The 19,735-nt window shown below is 40.0% G+C and overlaps 1 protein-coding gene across 1 annotated transcript in view; it reads right to left on the reverse strand.

Moving 5' to 3' along the window:
• STXBP5L (syntaxin binding protein 5 like) overlaps positions 1-19,735 on the reverse strand; it is a 324,117-nt gene that overhangs the window by 22,290 nt on the left and 282,092 nt on the right. Inside the window, exon 22 of the mRNA XM_036744107.1 lies at positions 19,307-19,546. Within this exon, the coding sequence (XP_036600002.1) occupies positions 19,307-19,546 (240 nt within the window). The remainder of the gene's footprint in view (positions 1-19,306; positions 19,547-19,735) is intronic.

Here is a 19,735-nt window from a genome sequence, read left to right on the forward strand (position 1 = left end):
TTCTCTTTCACTTTCCTTCTCCTACTCTCTCAGTTGAGGATTCTGCCTTTCACTTTATGGAGAAAACAGACTTTTTGCTATGAGCTTCCTTTTCTCCTCTTCCTTCACCTCAAAACTCCTCACCATCATTCCTGACTCTTTCTTTCTTCCCCCAGGCCATGATAACGAGGTAACCCTTTTCCTTGCCAACACCTTTTGCTTTTTCCCTTGATTCTATCCATTTTCTCCAGCAGACTGCCTCCTTTCTCCCCAATCTTCAATCTCTCCCTACCTGCTGGTTCTGCAATGCCTTCAAACATGCCTAAATCTTTCCCATCCTAAAAAGAAAAAGAAAAATCACCAACAAAAAACAAAACCAATTTCCACTAGACCCTATTACTCTCTCAAGCTATCATCTTTGTCTTTCCTCCCCTCCTCAGCCAAACTCTTTACAATATGGCTTCTGGTCTCATCACTCAAATGAAACTGCTTTCTCCATAGTTATCAATGATTTCTTTTTTTTTTCCTTTTATTTATTTATTTATTTATTTATTTAATATTTTTAGTTTTCAGCATTGATTTTCACAAGAGTTTGAATTGCAAATTTTCTCCCCATTTCTACCCTCCTGCCAACTCCAAGATGGCATATATTCTGATTGCCCCGTTCCCCAGTCAGCCCTCCCTTCTGTCACTCCACTCCCCCCCATCCCCTTTTCCCTTATTTTTTTGTAGGGGAAGATAGATTTCTATGCCCCATTGCCTGTGTATCTTATTTCCTAGTTGCATGCAAAAACTTTTTTTTTGAACATCTGCTTTTAAAACTTTGAGTTCCAAATTCTCTTCCCTCTTCCCTCCCCACCCACCCTCCCTAAGAAGGCAAGCAATTCAACATAGGCCACATGCATATCATTATGTAAAACCCTTCCACAATACTCATGTTGTAAAAGACTAACTATATTTTGCTCCTTCCTATTCTTTCCCCCTTTGTTCAATTTTCTCCCTTGACCCTGTCCCTTTTTGAAAGTGTTTGCTCTTGGTTACCTCCTCCCCCTATCTGTCCTCCCTTCTATGCACCCCCCCCCCTTTTTATCTCCTTCCTCCTTCTTTCCTATGGGGTAAGATACCCAATTGAGTGTGTATGTTATTCCCTCCTCAGGTCAATTCCAATGACAGCAAGAATCACTCATTCTCCCTCACCTGCCCCCGCTTCCCTTCCTACAGAACTGCTTTTTCTTGCCACTTTTATGTGAGATAATTTACCCCATTCTATCTCTTCCTTTCTCCCTCTCTCAATATATTCCTCTCTCATCCCTTAATTGGATTTTATTTTTTTAGATATCATCCCTTCATATTCAACTCACCCTGTGCCCTCTGTCTATACACACACACACACACACACACACGTACGTATATTCCCTTCACCTACCCTAATACTGAGGTCTCATGAATTATACACATCATCTTTCCATGTAGGAATGTAAACAAAGCAGGTCAACTTCAGTAAGTCCCTTATGATTTCTCTTTCTTGCTTACCTTTTCATGCTTCTCTTGATTCTTGTGTTTGAAAGTCAAATTTTCTATTCAGCTCTGGTCTTTTCACTGAGAAAGCTTGAAAGTCCTCTATTTTACTGAAAGGCCATATTTTGCCTTGGATCATGATACTCAGTTTTGCTGGGTAGGTGATTCTTGGTTTTAATTCTAGCTCCATTGACCTCTGGAATATCGATCCCTTAATGTAGAAGCTGCTAGATTCTGATTGTGTTTCCACAATACTCAAATTGTTTCTTTCTGGCTGCTTGCAGTATTTACTCCTTGATCTGGAATTTGGTGACAATATTCCTAGGAGATTTCTTTTTGGGATCTTTTTTAGTAGGTGGTCGGTGGATTCTTTACATTTCTATTTTACCGTTTGGCTCTAGAATATCAGGGCAGTTCTCCTTGATAATTTCTTGAAAGATGATATCTAGGCTCTTTTTTTGATCATGGCTTTCAGGTAGTCCAATAATTTTTAAATCATCTCTCCTGGATCTATTTTCCAGGTCAGTGGTTTTTCCAATGAGATATTTCACGTTGTCTTCAACTTTTTCATTCCTTTGGTTCTGTTTTATAATATCTTGATTTCCCATAAAGTCACAAGCTTCCATTTGCTCCAATCTAATTTTTAAGGTGGTATTTTCTTCAGTGGTCTTTTGGACCTCCTTTTCCATTTGGCTAATTCTGCCTTTTCAAGGCATTCTTCTCCTCATTGGCTTTTTGGAGCTCTTTTGCCATTTGAGTTAGTCTATTTTTAAGGTGTTATTTTCTTCAGTATTTTTTTGGGTCTCCTTTAGTAAGTCATTGACTTGTTTTTTATGGTTTTCTTGCATCACTCTCATTTCTCTTCCCAATTTTTCCTCTACTTCTCTAACTTGCTTTTCCACATCCTTTTTGAGCTCTTCCATGGCCTGAGACCAGTTCATGTTTTTCTTGGAGGCTTTTGATGTAGGCTCTTTGACTTTGTTGACTTCTTTAGGCTGTATGTTTTGGTCTTCTTTGTCACCAAAAAAAAAAGATTCCAAAGTCTGAGTCTGAAATCTGAGTCCATTTTTGCTGCCTGCTCATGTTCCCAGCCAACTACTTGACCCTTGAGTTTTTCATCGTGGTATGACTGCTTGTAGAGTAGAGAGTACTTTGTCCCAAGCTTGAGGGGTTGCACTGTTGTTTTCAGAGCTTTTCCTACTCAGCAAGCCCTGCCACACCAGGACTCCTCCTGCCCCAAGAACCACCAACCTGGACCTTGACTCAGATCTTAAGCAGGCTCTGCACTCCGGCTCTGATCCGCCACTTTATTCCTCCCACCAGGTGGGCCTGGTGCTGGAAGCAACTGCAGCCATAGTTCTGTAGCTGCACCTCCCCTGCTGCCCCCGGGGTGGTGGCTGAACTGCAAACTCCTTTCATTCTGTCCCCACAGTTTTTTCCAACTAACCTTCTCTGTTGTTTTTGGTGTTTGTGGGTTGAGAAGTCTGGTAACTGCCACAGCTCACTGATTCAGGGTTCTAGGGTCTGTTCCACCAGGCTCTCGGTCTGGTTGGTCTGGGCGCAGCCCACGCTGGGCTCCGTTCCACTCCGCTCCCAGCTCCGTGTGATAGACCTTCCCCAGCAACCATCCAGGTTGTCCTGGGCTGGAGCCCTGCTTACCTCAGCTATTTTGTGGGTTCTGCAGTTCTAGAATTTGTTCAGAGCCATTTTTATAGGTGTTTGGAGGGTCCTGGGGGAGAGCTTTTGGTACGTCCCTGCTTTTCTAGCCACCATCTTGGCTCCATCCCCTCAATGATTTCTTAATAGCCAAATCTGATGACAGTCTTTTTTAGACCTCATCTTTTTTGACCCCTCTGCATTATTCAACATTGCCAATCATATTTTCCTCCTGGATACTCTCTTCTTTGGATTTTCATGACAGTTCTCTCCCCTGGTTCTCTTCCTGTCTATCTTGACCGATCCTTAGTCTCCTTTGTTGGCTCATAATCCATATCATATCCCTAACTCTGGGTGTTGTTTAAGACGCTGCCCCCTCTTAGCTCTTTTTACACACTCCCTTGGTGATTATCAGTTTCTATGGGTTTAATTACTTATATACACATGATATATATTGAGTCCCAGTTTCTCCTCTGAGCTTCAGTCCTATATCACAAATTGCCTATTGGACATTTCAAACTGGATGTCCCAGAAATATGTTTAAAAGTGAACTCATTATCTTTCCCCACAAACCCACCCCTCTTCCAAACTTCCCTATATTTCTCGAAGGCACTATAATTCTTCCAGTCTCTTTGTCTCATAATCTCAGTATATCCTCACTCTCCCTCACCCCACATTTCTAGCCAATTCTCATATCCTGCTGTTTCTCCCTCCACATCTCTCACATCTGCCTCACAGAATCCTTCTATTCCTGTCATATACACCTCAAGCATGTAGCTCAAAAGAAATGTGAGATGCACAAACTTAGAGACACCTCCACTCCAAATGTCTGTATGGACTAGTTGTGCCTGACCTGTGGTAGAGCCTTCCGAGCTCATACTGGTCTCATCAGCCAGTCAGACACACTGTACCGTGGCCCTGACATAGTGATGTCATTTTGGTCCTCTTCTAGAATTAAAGACAACAATCAGCCAAACAAGTGAAGGATAATAATTAACCAACCAACTTACCTCAAGCATCCTCTTCTACCTGACAACCTGCTTTCCACACTTTCCCTCTCTAATTACCTTGTATTTATTTGTATCTTTTCTCTTTATGTTTACTATGTATATACTTATAGTCTATACTATAAGTATATAACATGTATCTGTTGCTTCCTCCAATATAACTTAAGCTCCCTGGCAGAAGGGATTGTTTCATTTTATTTGTATTCCTGGCACCTAGCTTAGTGCCTGGCACATAGGTTCTTAATAAACATCAGTCCTAGATCATTCCCATCCCCTGCAAGGATTTTTCAGATTGTTTGATGACTATCAGAATGACAGGAAACTCATTTCCTCCAGAGGCAGCCTGATCACCTTCACATACTGATGTTCCAGCCAAACTGGCCTCCCTGTTATATTCCCTGAACACAGCATTTCAACGTTCACCTCCATTAATTTGGACTAACCTCCATCCCTGGAATCATCTCCTCCACACCTCTGTCTTTTGGGAATTTGTTGCTCCCTTCAAAGCTCAGCTCAATCATCTCCTCAAGACGTCTTTCCTGATCCTTCTCCTAACTATTAGGACACCCCTACACACTCTAAATCACATTTATTTTGTGTTTTTAAAATATTCCAATAACCATTTCAATATGATTAATTCCCTTTGTAATTCTATATATTTTAAAAATATGTTTTTGAGAAGAGGTCCATAGGTCTTCATGTTAAGAACTGCTCTCATGGAACCCAAATGCCTTTAGGATCAGTTATAAACTCCTTTGGTTGACTTTTAAAGCCCTTCCTAACCTGACCCCAAATTACCTTTTCAATTTAGTTTTGCATTAATTGGTCCCCTCCAGATTCTACACTATGGCCCTCTGTTTCAACAATCTGGCTAGCAGCTTCTGTGGGGGTGTAAGATCCACCCACAGCCAGCACCCAGAAAGCTGCCAACAGAACAGGTTCTTTTGATCTGCTTAACTAAGGAAAGCAAGGTTAAGGGGTTGGCAAGCTTACTTTAATTCAGCACACAAATATCATTCACTTAGTTCAGGGGAAAAAGTTAGCACCCCGAACTTTAGAATAAAATACAAACAAATTACAAACATCAACAGACAGACCTTGTCTGATTCAAATCCCAATACATAGTTACCAGAGTTCAACAAAGTCTCAGCATCTGGGTTTACAAGCTGGAGGGCTCCTTAGCTACAGCTGCCCAGAGTCTCCTCATCAACACCATCTCAAGAGCCCTTAAACAAATTACAGACAGACCCAATACAATTCATAGTTACCAACTCTAGGTTCAGCCCGGGAGCTCAGAACAAGGGCTGGCCCAGTCACACACGCCACCACTGCTGTGGGTAAGAGAGCTCCAAAGAACAGACAGCCAACCCCTGGTTTTTATATCTTTTTCAGTGTCAGGGGTGAGTCACACATGAGACTCACCCATGTGACCTAGAATCGTCACAAAGAGGCGGACTTAAACCCACTGGTCTAAGAGCCTCTGCTCTCCCAAATGTGTAAACTAGGCCCTCCCTGGAGTTAGCCCCACCTTAGTTGCCAGTCCACACCCACTAAGGTTTTCCGCCTAATAGCGGTTGGGCCTGGGGCTTAGCACCTAGTAAGGCTCAATGAATTACTCAAAGGGAACAAAAGCCAAACTATTCAAGGGCACTTGTTGAACTAAGTGCTAAGGAGCCTATTTTGCTTACCAACACACTCCACCCCTTGTTATAGGATACATAATCTAATCAGTCATGTATCCTAGAACATACATTGTGATCCAATTACAAAGGAAACTAAAACATATCATTCGCAATAATGCAAAACATATCATTCAGTGACATTCTCAAATATTGGTTTACAATACAAACATGACCCACCCCTAGGTCCCAGCAAGATAATCTTGTCAATCAATCATTCCCAAAATACTTGTTAACAATTTAAATGTCCACCCCTAGGTCAAAGCAAATTAATCTCTTAAGCTCATAAAGTGTCCAAATAAAGTACTTCAGCAGCACACTGTTATTCCTCACATATAACACTTCATCTCCCACCCCCATAGCTTTGCATAGGCTGTCTCCCATGCCTGGCATGCACTCCCTCCCTAATATGCTTCTTACAATTCCTTGTTTCCATTAAATCTCAGAACAAATGCCAACTTGTACTTGAAGGCTTTTCTATTTCCACCTCTCCAAATTACTTTGCAAGTATTTTAGACTTGTTACTATCTCACCCCCTCCCCTTCCATAGCATATAATCTGTTTGAAGCACCTAGCACAGTGCTTACCATATGATAGCTGTTTCATAAAAACTTGCTTGATATTTTTCTTCAGTTGAAGAAAAAAGCCTGCCTTATTATGTATTTTATATTTGTTTTTAAATCACTTGGAAGAAATGGGCAAGGCAAAGTATTCTTTTGAATGTTTAGTATGACTGGAATGACTTTTCTCTCAGAACCTCAGTTAAGCACTGGCCCTGGAGTCAGGAGGACCTCAGATCAAATCCAGCTTCAGATACTTGACACTTACTAGCCTCCCTCCTGCCCCCCCCCTCCCCGCAAGTCACTTAAAAAGTAACAGAAAAAAAAAAGGACCTCGGAGTTAGATTGGAATTCACCCACACCCCCTGCAAATGGCCATCCATTCTCTGCTTAATGATCCCCAATGATGAGACACCCACTGCCTCCAGAGGGAGCCCATTCTAACTTCTGAAAAGCCTCAGTTGTTAGGAACCTTTTCCTAACAGGCCTAACTTGGTTACTCTGCAACTTTAACTCACTGTTTCTGGTCTGTCTTCTGAGGCCAAGCAGAACAGTGGAATCCCTCTTCATGTGAAAGCCTTTTAATTGCAATCTGGACAAATTAAAAAAAAATCTAATACAATCTAAAAATGCAAGCTGTCTGTGATATTGCTGTGTTAGTTACTAGGTTCTGAGAGACACCCCACATCTCACACCAGCACTTTCAGGTGGCACTGCCTGTGTGCTGAGAAAAGTATTGTGGTTTTTCTCCTTTGGTTTCGACCTGTGATTTCATCAGAGTAAGGACATACTGGTGCGAAAATCACCTCCCCAGATAACAGATTAGCAGCTCTCTGGTTTGGTGTTGAAGAGTCGCCTGGGTGTACTGAGAAGTTTAAACACTTGCCCGTGGTCACATGGCTGCTAATGGGTCAGAGGCAGAATTGGAGGGCTTTCTGACACTAAGGCTGGTCCCCTCTTTACTATATGACATTGCCTCTCTATGGTCTTAAAAGACAAGTATAATGACTACCATTTCACATACAGTTTAGCACCTAAGTGTTGAACAATTATTTCCCATCAAAAATTTAAGCATTTCTACTATAAATAGTATATGATTTATATTCAAAACCCACAGTTAAATTTTAGAATAGAATTTTACTTTCCATGTAATCTTTCTTTGCAATGTCAGAGAATATTTTTAGGTTTTTAGAAACTGATGTTGGAACATGAAATGACTTCTAGCTGGGCTGTGTACTCTTATAGCATTTACAGAAGTAAATGATCTTTGAATAATCCTGAAGGGTGGAAGAGGCCACAGGACCAGCAACAATTAAATGTGCTGATTTGCAAAATCTGGAGGCTACTATGTGTTGAAGTGGATAAAGCACAACTCAGGAAGATCTGAGTTCAAATTCAGCTTCAGGTACTGCTAACTGTTTAACCCTGGGCAAATCACATAACCTGTCTGCCTCAGTTTTGTAAGCTGGAAAATGGAAATAAGAATAACCCCTAACTTCCAGGGTTGTTGTGAGGATCAAATGAGATAATATTGGTAAAGTGCTTAGTACAGTGTCTGGCACATAGTAAACACTTAATACATGCTTATTAACAAAAGGAAACAGTCCTTTAACTATAGGCTTGCAAGCTTGACTTGGATTTCTACCAAAATTCTAGAAAAGAAGTAGTTTGTGAATATTTAGAGAGAAGTGGTGATCACTAAAAGTCAGCATGGTCTACATGTTAGGGCAGAGGCAGAGCTGTTGGTAGGCATTTTTACACTTGGGGTGGCAGTGGTGGTAATGCAGAAGATGCTATAGCCAAGGGTACAGTGGTCCTGGGAGAGGGGTGGTTCATCTTCACCCTCCTGTGGATTAAGAAGGGAAGATGGGCCCCAAAAGTAGAGTGCCATGGAAGCTTTGGTGTTTGTGGTCTGGAAGTGACTACGCAACAAGTCAGCTTAGGGTTTTGGAGGACAGCAAGTCAAAGTTCAAGGATTCAGGCCACTATAGGGATGCTTTGTACCCTCCTGGGTTGGGATGGGGAAGGGGTCGGAGGAATGCACTTCTTCTAGAGAAGGGACCACACCCCATCACTCCTTCAATATTTAGCACCTGGGAGAAAAGCCCTATCCATTTGACACTATTTGTAGATCTGGTCACAGGTATTAGATGTAAGGAAAATTTTCCTCAAAATTAGAGCTGTCCTAAAGGCTGGACAGGCTTTTTCAGGAGGCAATTTATCTCTCTTCACAAGAGGTCTTCCAACAGAGGTTGGGTGAGCACTTGTTAGGGACACTGTCAGAGAGATCACTGTTTGGGTATAGATGGAGCTGTGTGACCCCCAAGATCTGTTCTAAGTCAGCTGTCCTCTCCTTTCCATTCCCAGGTTCTCATTACCCCCCACCCGACCACTGTCTTAGCCTAATAGGTCTTTCCACCTCTCCTCTCTTGTTCTTTCAATACATTCTTGGCATCCCTGCCAGAAAAATCTTCCTTTATAGAGATCTGGCTGATGTCATTCTCAATAATGCCAATATCTAATTACAATTGACATGCAGCTCTTTAAAAGTTTACAGAACCCTTTCCATGCATCGTCTCATGTACGCCTCACAGTAACCCTGCCCTGCGAGATAGACACTACAGTGTTGTGATTCTCATTTTTACAGGAAACTGAGGCTCAGAGACATTGAGTGACTTGCCCCCCCCCCAGATAATAAGCATCAGAAATGTGACCTAAACACAGATTGGCCTGATTCCATGTTTAGCACCCCATATGCCTCTCTGCTAAAGTAGGATTCTTTTCAAAAGTCTTCTGTATTGCTGTGTAAAATTCAGTCTTTTTCCTAGCATTCAAGGCCCTGCACAATCTGGCACCTGTCTCACTCTTCACCTTTACATCATTCCCATCTACATAATCTATCCTCCTGCCCACTGGCTTACTCTCTCTCCTCTAAATACTCACCTCTCCCCACATCTGTACTCAAGTCATTCCTGCTTTCCCTGGTTGTCTGCTGAATTTCTATCCATCTTTTAAAGCCTAACTCAAATCTTATTCCGTGACAATTTCTCAGATCCCCTGTTGATAACAACCTTATCACCCTGGGCCTTCCACTTTGTTTAGCACCTCCCTAATGCACTTAACTGTATGTGACACTTTTCTGTGTATGTGAGATATTCCCTGACTAGATTGTAAACTCCATGAGTCAGGGACCACATCTGAACTGATCATTATATCTTCCCTAGCAACTAGAGCATGGAGCTTGGCCCAAAGCAGATACTTAATAAATATTTGCTGAACTGAATTTGTTGAAAGTACCTTCCAGGCTGCAAAATTTGATGACTATCTTTCATAGCTATTGTCATTCATAACAGCTATTGCAGCTTGTTGCTGGGTACAGTTATTGGCTGTCTGACATTAACTGGTTCAGAAACGAGAGTAATACTAGAGAAATAGTGATTTATTTTCCCAAAAAAAAAAACAACCCAAACCCAACCCCCCAAACAAAACAAACCCCAAACAAGAAACTGATTTGCAAAATACTCTTGGGCTGTCATAAGCTATATAACCTACACTACCTCTGTTAATGGATTTAGCTATGAAGAAGACCTAGTTCTTTTGTATTTTCATAGTTATCAGTTCCCTTTGAAATTTGAATTAGCTTTGATCCAGTAATCCTAGATAGCTGAATGGCTTTAAGCACTATGATAAAGAGCCAACTCTAATTAATACTCCCATAGGCAGAACATTTCATTTTCAGTAACTTCATTTCCCCCCTACTGATCGGTTACATTCTTTCAAGTAAAAAATCTTGTTAAATGGTCTCTTTGAGGCCTGTTGGGGATATACAAATGGGGGTAGGGTGGGGAAAAACAGCAGAAAATTTTCAAGCATAAATGTTAAAGCTTGCTTGTTAAAAGTAAGTAGGTACCTCCCCTCACTCCTTTATTGAGTATGGAATATTATTCAGATTTTTTTCAATGTATTAATCAGTTTTGTTAATTTTTTTTCTTTTCCACTTTTTATTTTTTCTTAACAAATTCTTTGGCTCTCTGGAAGTGCAATGAGGGAAGGGATACAATAGGAAACTTGTGTGATGTAAAAACAAAAGATATCAGTAAAATTTATTTTTAAAAATAAGTACATGGAAGACTTCTTCAGCTGCTCTTATCAAGCCTTTGGAGGCTTGTCTTTGAAGGAAATTGCAACTATTGATAGCCACGAAGTCTAATATGGAAAAACTACATTTTTGGCTATAATAGCTGCTCACAACACTATAAAATGATTCTTTTCCCCATTCCCCCTTATTGCTATTTTAGTATTAAAATGTCTGTGTAAAAAGGAAGCAACTCATTGGCAAAACATGTTAAAGAATTAACATATAATTTAAACTAATAAATAGGGAATCATTATTCATAATCAGATTATTTAGCCCATATTTCTATTGTTAAATATAAGCATTTTGTTTGTTTGCTTTGCGATCTGGTTTCCCAACTTTTCATTCAACCAAAACTACTTCTTCAAAGCTACCAATGATCTCTTAATTACCAAATCTAATGACCTTTTCTCAATGCTGATCCTTAATGACCTCTCTGCAGACTTTGGTATTGCTTATCATCATCTCTCCCTGGAGACTCTCCTCTTGAGTTTTTAGTGACATTGCTCCCTCCTGGTTCTCAAGTTTTCTTTTCCACCTCTCCTCCATCTCCTTTACTGGTTCTTTATCCAGGTCATGCCCACTCATTTCAGGGGTCCCCCAAGTCTCTATCCTGGGCTGTCTTCTCTTTTCTGTCCATACTCTCTCACTTAGTGGTCATATCAGGTTCCATGGGTTCAGTCACCATCTCGATGCAGATGATTCCCAGATCTCCACACCTAGCTTGCAGCCTCTCTCTCATGCTTGAGTATCTCACACCTTTACACTGTGATTTCCCTGAGAACAAGGACTGATTTTTGCTTAGCACATATATATCAGTAAGACAAAATTCATGACCTCGGAGAGGACCATGGGCATGCCTGCATGGTTCAGAATCTTGAAGTATAAGGAATTCTCTAGGTAGAAGGCAGAGGAAGTATAACATTTATTTAGACTCCAAAGGATCAGATTCAAGGACCAATGGCCTCAATTTGAGATTGTGGCAATAATATTCCAAAACTGATAAGCCCACCTCACTATAGTAACAAGGAGATTATAACAAAATATTATAGCAGGAAACCAAGTCATATTTGTGCTTCCCTTGATGCTAGGGCCCGCCTATAAGAAGATCACTCAAGAATCCTAAGTCTCTGCTCAGCACTCTCTCCTACAGCTCTGCTGAATCTGAGTTCCTTGATCTCCACAACTCCCTCTTGTGTTCAGCACTCTCTGCTTTGCACACTCTGGATGCTGGCCCTCTGATTCTGAATCCGGCTGCTCTTAGCTCCACGGCTTCCAGCTCCGTTGTGTCCAGTTCTACTCTGGTCCTCAGTCTTCAGTTTCTGCTCTGCTCCAAGTTTTGTTCCCTCTTTTTATACAGTCCTAGACATCATCTGATTGACTAGAATTCAGGCACCTACCATTGGCTCTGGTCTTAGCAACTCCCCTTAGGGCCCTGAGGGCTTCACCCCTCTCTCAAACTAGCAAACTAGTTTGCTAACTAGCCTGGGGCCTTATACCTAATTAATGAAAGGGTGTGGGCCTGTCTCTAATCAGACCTCCCTTTGTTGGCCCCACCTGAACCCTATGTGGGCGGGAAAGATCTTTCATTTACTGATTGGCTTTACAATACAGCATGTGCTTGATAAAAGCTTGTTGACTTGACTTTTCTTCTTCTCTCCCAAATTCTTCAAGTCTTCCCAACTTTTGTCCAGTGTACCACCATGCTCCCAGGCACAGAGGCTCAAAACCTGGGAGGCATCCTTGACTCTTCACTTTTATTCACTCAACATATCCAAATCTTGTTATTTCTACCTTCATAATATTTCTCATCTATATCCCCTCTTCTCCACATATACAGCCACAATGATACTGAATTCAAATCCTTATTGTCTCTTGCCTCGATTATTACAATAACTTTATAACCGCTCTCTTAGACTCACCTCTTTGCCCAATCTTATCCATCCTTTACTCAACTGACAAGGTGATTTTCCTAAAAGGTAAGTCTAAACATGTCACTGTAGTTCAATGAACTGTATTGGCTCCCTATTACTTCCAGGATGAAATATAAAGTCTTCTGGCATTTAAAAGGTCTCATACCCTGGTTCCTTCCTATGTTTTCAGACACTTTCCTTCTTTCTATGAATTATACCATCCAGCAGCACTGGCTGACTTGCAATTCCTTGAATGTGACGCTCCATCTACTATTACTGTGCCTTTTTACCAGCTCTTCTCTGTTCCTAGCATGTTCTTCCTCCTAACTTCCCCCTCTTAGCTTCTCTGGCTTTCTTCAAGATTAAAGTCAAATCTCACCTTGTGCAAAAGTCCTTTCCTGTGCCTTCTAGTTCCTAATGCCTTCCCCTCTCAGATTGTTTTCTATCTTCTCTGTATGTATCTTCTATGCATTCAGTTATTCATATGTTGTCTGCACCATCAGAATGTAAGCTCCTTGAGGCCAGAGACCTTTTTTTGCCTTTATTTGTATCCTCAGCATTCAACATAGTGCCTAGTACATAGTAAGCACTTAATAAATAATTGTTGCTAAATGAATTTTCCTTAATTTCTTATAGTCTTTTTTTGCATCCTGTTAACTTTATGTATTACTTTTTAAACTTTTATCTGTCCCCTGCTCCACAATGAACCCTCCCCATATTTACTGTTATCAATATTGATAATATGTATGAAGTATATTGTCCAGATCTCACAATTAAGTGCCCTGTATGTTGCAGATGTTTAATATATGCTTGTTGAATCAAGTAATTGCAGTTCTCTTTAGGGCACAAGAGAGTTACTTAAGTTAAAGAAAAAAAAATTATCTTTCTCAGTTTCATTATGAGTAGTACTGTAGTTGTGTCTACAAAAGCCCCTGTTAAAATACAGATATCCTTAAGAGTGGTACCATATTGGCCCATTCCATTAGCACAGATTAGTTTATCCTTCTCTCGGCAGACTGCAGGACAATGAGTAAATGGAATTTAGGAAAGACAACACAATGGAGAAATAGAAAAGGCCTAAAGCTTGGGAACCCAAAATCAAGAGAAGGCAATGATAATGATTAATAATAATCTAAGCCATGTTTATATAACACTTTGTAGTTTACCAAGCACTTTCCTCAAAAAATTCCTGCTATGTGGGCAGCACAAGTGTTACTATTAGCTCCATTTTCTAGGTGCGGACACTGAAGCTAGCTAAGAGAAGGTCAATGCCTTGCCCCAAGTTCTATGGCCAGGACTCAAATTCAGGTCTCCTAACTCTAGATCCAGAGCTCTTTTTTACTACATTGAATGTAGGACCTTGGGAAGTGAGGAGACAGCATGAAAATATTGGGTACATGGAAGGAATCATCATGAAGAAATGAGGAGATTTAGAAAACACTTTCCATAGAGCATTTCATCTGATGCCCTGGGGGGTATATGCTATTATTATTATTCCTATGTTGTAGATGAGGAAACCGAGGCTCAGAGAGGCTGTGATTTTCCCAGGGTCATGCAGTAAATACTGGAGGCAGAATTTAACTTTCATTGCTGTATCTTTGCAGCATCTTTCCTTGCCTCTTTGATGTTAGTATCTGTAAGCTGACTTTTCTGTAAAGAGAGTTAAAGAAGCCAAAAAGAACTCCCCATATGCCACTCTCCAAAAGGACTTAAATAGTTTCTTTCCAACGATTGAAGCTTAGGAATACCAAGGATCTCCTTACAAAACACCATTTCATTAGGGTGAAATAATTAAAGCTGTCATTAATATGACACCCCTGGCCTCAGCCATAGTACTACATAATTTCTTCTACCCTAACAGATTTCAGGAAATAAAATGTAGTTGGAAAAGACCTCCCAACACAATATGATAGAATCTCACTTTTTATTGCAAACCTATAAAGAAGCAACTCACATATGCAGATAACCTGCAAGTCAATATAGATGTCTCCCTGACATCTCCCTTGAGTCCTGCTTTCCCACCTGCTTGTGGGGCATCTCCACTTGGACACCCCACTGGCATCTACAACTTAGAATGTCTAAAACTGAACTCATCTTCCCCACAAAACCTGCCTCACTTTCTAATTCTACCATTTCTATAAATGAATGGCACCATCATTCACATGAGATCAAAACCAAAGGGATCTTTGACTTTTCTCTCTCTCTTTCTCTCTCAACCCTCCCTCCCCGTACCATCCAATTAAAGCACAGGCTTGACCAGGGCCTTTCAGTGCCTGACTACTGACTATAAGATAAAATCTAAAGTCTGTAGTCTTGCACTTAAGACACTTCACAGTCTGGGTCTAATCTTCCTTTTCAGCCTCATTCCACACTATTTCTATTCATGTGCTCTCCCTTCTAGTTCAATTAAAGCACTAATTCTTTCTGATTTCATCTCATGTTCCTCTCCTCCACGCCAACCTCATGCACTCACACAGACTGGCCTCCACACCTCAAATGCATTTATTTCACATCTTTGCCTGTTGAACTTCTTCAGGGACTGGTTTAAGTGCCACAAACCCCATGGAGCTTTCTCTGTTGCCCCAGCTGGAAGTGATCTCTCCTCACTCCTATTTCTAGTAGCAGTCCTTATCACATTCTTCCTGTAGCACACTTCTTGTGAACATGTCTTTTCTTCCCTATCAGAGAATCATGGAATTTAAAGCTGGAAGAATGGACTTTAATGATCATCTAAATCTCATTCAGAAGATGAGGAAACCAAGGCCTGAAAGAGGGAAATAACTTGCTCAAAGACACACAGATGAGCTGAGATTTGTACCCAGACCTTCCGTCTCAAAAACCAAATATTTATGAGCATTTTGGGAAAAGAAAAACTTATTACAGACCAGCAGCCTGGGGGTGTGGAGGGGATTTGAAAATTATCTTTATAGAGAAGGTGGCGTTTGAAGGAATCGTGAAAGAAGAATTTCTGAGTTGAGTTTTAAAGACTAGGTAGGGAGCAAACTATGGGCAATGAGAAAAGAATGGGAAAAGCATATAGATAAAAAAAAAACATAGCATGTATTCCAGGGACAGAATAGTCTGAATTGGTTCCAGTGTAGAGCACAAGGAGGGAAGTAACATTAGATAAAGTTGGAAAGGTAGGATGACTCCAGATTGGGTCACAGTTTGAATTAGTTTTTAAACTACCTATTAGCAGATAATGTGTTGTTTTTCATCTTTGTATCCACCACACCTGCTTACGGTGTCCTGCATATTGTATATGCTTAATAAGTTTGGGTTCAGTTGAATGTGCTGGACTCTGCCCTGTGGGATTACTAGAGGGCTTTGTTTCCTATCAGCTCAGAGTCCTTTTCCAAGGAGGAAGAAGGATGTCATCATGTTCCATTTCTTTCTTTGGGGTGTCAAAGACAAATCAACAAGTCCTATCACTGAACTCTCCAGGTTCTTTTTCATCACTCTACATGGATTGATAAAATCAAGAAAGAGGTTTTTCAAACTCAAAGTTCTTAGTTAACATCAGAGTAAAATGACATTAGGTAGTTGAACCTGTTCAGCCTGTTGAATTACACCATATTTTGTCCATTATTATCATTACAATACATCATAAGGGCCTACCTATGTTAGTTTTCTTTCTTATTTACTTTATTAAAAGACCATTTATTCAATTTTGGGATTAGGCCACAAAATAATTTTATCTAATTTACTGCCGTTGGGGGGTATCAACCTTTAGAAATTTCACTTTTAAGTTGCCTATACCCTTACTTTATTCTTCAGTACCCCTGTTTTCACAGGGTAACCTGTAGCATACAACCTGTTCTCACTTTAAATTATGTCCTAAATCAAAGACCTCTTCATCCTCAAATTAACCATCCCTACCAATCTTTCCATTTCTGTCTCCTTAGAGGAGCTGTGGGAAAACAGGCACACTAATGAATTGCTGCCAGAGCTGTGAATTGGTCCAGTCATTCTGAAAAGCAATTTGGAGCTATGCTCTAAAAGCTATTAGACTGTGCATACTCCGACCTAGTGATACTACTACTAGGTCTATACTCTAGAGATCAAAAAAAGAGGAAAAGCACCTACACTTACAAAAATATTTATGGCGGCTCTTTTAGTAGTAGCAAAGAATTGGAAACTAAGGGGATGCTCATCAATTGGGAGATGGCTGAACAAATTGTGGTATATGAATATGATAGAATACTAGTGTGCTGTAAGAAATGATAAAAGGGAAGGTTTTAGAAAAACCTGGGAAGACTGATGTAGAGTGAAGTGAGCAGAACCAGGAGAACAGTTTCAACAGTAAAATCAATATTGTAAAGATAATCAACTCTGAAATACTTAGGAACTCTGATCAACACAATGACCCACCACAAATCCAAAGGACTCATGATGAAACATGAAATTCACCGCTAGATGGAGAACTGATGGTCTTAGAGTACAGATTGAAATATGTCTTTTTTCTTTCCTCTCCTTCTTCCCTCCCTTCCTTCCTTCCTTGACATTGTTAATGTAGGACTCTGTTTCACACAACTATACATATTTGTAATGGGCTTTGTTTTCCTTGTCTTCTCAATGAGTGAAGGAAGGGAAAAGGGAGGGAGAGAATCTGGAATAAAAATAAACTATGATTAATATGAGAAAAAATGAATAAATTCTAGAATCCACTGAATTGTTTTATTAAACTGGGTCTATTATTTATTAGGTTAATGACTATGGCAAGTCTCTTCCCCTCTTTAGGCCTATTTCCTGGATTAGACATTTTCTGAGGTCTCTTCCAGCTCTAAATTCTAAGTTCCTATGAATTTTCTGATATTATTTCATGTCTAAGTTTTGTCTTCTCAATGCTGTTTTACATTTTCTTCACATTGCCTAGCATAGTATGGAGTAAGGTGGAGGCAGCCAACCCATGCCATTTTAAAATTAAAATACTTTAATGCTTTTGGATGGTATTCATTCCAAGTTCTTACTGAGGAAGATGCTATCTTGATATCTTAAATGGCAGGAACCACATTGAGGCTTGGTAACACCAGAGGTTTCCTTAACAAGAGGGATTAATTCCTGTGAAGTCTCTTATGAATCTGGATGCCAGAAATTAGGGATTTACTCTGAAAATGCTCACAAAACACTGTAACTGTAGCCAAATATAATTTGATGGATGCTGAATACAGACCAGGCTAAAACAGAAGGAGCCAATATACATTCAGAAATTGATCAGAAGAACAGATTTACTTGGAACTGATTCTATGCAATCAAATGAGTTCAATGATTTCCTTTGGAGGAAGTGAGTTTATTAAGCAGAATCTCTAGGCCACCAGTTTGACAAAAAATGGGACAGGGAACCTCTTATGCTCTACCTCTTCTGCCACTTTAAATAGGTATTTGGAATTTGGAATAGCAGTTCCAAATCACAATCCAGGCTGGTGCTCTGGCTCGAAGTGACAACCTCAGCATAATTAGGTTCCAGCTCTGATGGACAGTTACGTACAAGAAAAACCTCCACAAACAGTTGAGGATCCAGTTACAGGACACAGGACCAACTAGTAACAAGGACTGCTGGGATGACAATGCCTATTCCTTTTAGAACAGAGTTCAATTCCACTCCTGAAACTTGACCCATGCTTAACCTATATGTAGGTCTTAGGGTCTAATTCTGTTTTCCAAAGCAATAGCTAGTTTATCTATAATATCTTCCATGATGACGTGTCTATTTAAACATTTTTTTAAAAAAGGATAATGTTTTAATTCAAAGGAGAAAATTTAGAGGTTAGCAGTTTTTGAACCAAAAGGATGAGAAGATAGCATTGGGGCTTTCTGGTTAGGGAAATATTTGGGGGATGTAGAGTCTTGTGGCTCTTCTCAAGTCGATGCTTATTCTACCAACATATATAACCTTCCCTCTCTATATGAATTGATTCCCTCATATAGAAACCAAATGATTTTTCCTATGTTTTTAAAATATATGCCTGACCCAATTTACTAATGCCATTCTCTTATCATTATAAGCTATTTGAGGGGAAAAAAATGTGTGTGTGTGTGTATGTGTGCGTGTGTGTGTGTGTGTGTGCACGCGCGCGCGTGCGTGCATGCATTTAAGAGGAGAGTTAGTAATGGAAAACAAACCAAAAAATCCCCATGGGAACAATAAGAACCATACTCATTCCTTCTTTAGAAGAGAAACTTCACTTTTTTTTAAGCAGAAAGAAATTAAGAGGCGCTAACTAGGAAGAGATTAAAACTTATGACTTCACGGTGATATCCAGAGGCCTGGTATAGATTCTCTCAGAAGCTGAAAGGCAATTCTACTTTCTTTCACTACAATGATAAGGAGGAATTGAGGGAAAAAGAATGAGGAAGATTGCAAAGCATCCCTGAGGGACGAGCCTGGAAGATTCCAAAAAATCTGGGAAGCCACCCTAGCTCAGGAAGCTCCAAGCTTCAGAGTTCCAGCTTCTTCTGGGATGGCCTAAAGCACCCATAGGTGGTGATCTGGCATGGAGCTTTGGAGAAATGTTTTATTTTATTTAAAAATTATTTTTCTATCCTTCCAGATAACAAATATCATTGCTTTCAGACCCTTTTCAGAATTTTCTGGTAACTTATTTGGTAGAGTATATTGATGTCAGCAGTTCCATGGCGCAATATCATCTAAATCAACATGGTAATGTAAGCAAAGGGAGAAATGTTGCAATACAATACATTCTGTGATGCTGGAGGATATCTAGAATGATCTTAATGCCATTTCCTATTGCACAGATAACTTTACATTCATCATCGTTACCTAAAACAGACCTATTTTACAGGTTAGCATCACTAAATCAGAACAATAAGTAAAGACAGAAGGAATAATGATTCTTACCACTTGGAGATACCAGGACTGGCTCTGTATACCTTTGTTCATCTGTTGAAGGCAGGTTAAAGGAGATCATTAACACCACACCCAGACTAGTTCCAACCCACAGACATGGGGAGATTGTCATGTCATTTTTCCGTGCAAAGGATTCCATGAAGTATAAAGCTGTAATTGCTTCTTTAGAGTCTTTGTCAATGCTGGAGATACTAGAACTTCTAGAACGATTATAGGAGTTTTCTCGGCTTTCTATGTAGATTTAGAAAATAAACACATTAAATGTTAATGCATTTCTTAATGGTGTAAGGCATAAAAATATACAACTCTAATTATGAGTGAAAAGTAGAACTTTTATAATATAACATTAGGGATTTTCTACTGTAACCCATTTATTTTATATGTAAAAAATCTAAGATACATGGAGATGAGATGACATGC

This window comes from Trichosurus vulpecula, chromosome 2 (assembly GCF_011100635.1).
Source record: "Trichosurus vulpecula isolate mTriVul1 chromosome 2, mTriVul1.pri, whole genome shotgun sequence".
Classification (NCBI taxonomy): Eukaryota; Metazoa; Chordata; class Mammalia; order Diprotodontia; family Phalangeridae; genus Trichosurus; species Trichosurus vulpecula.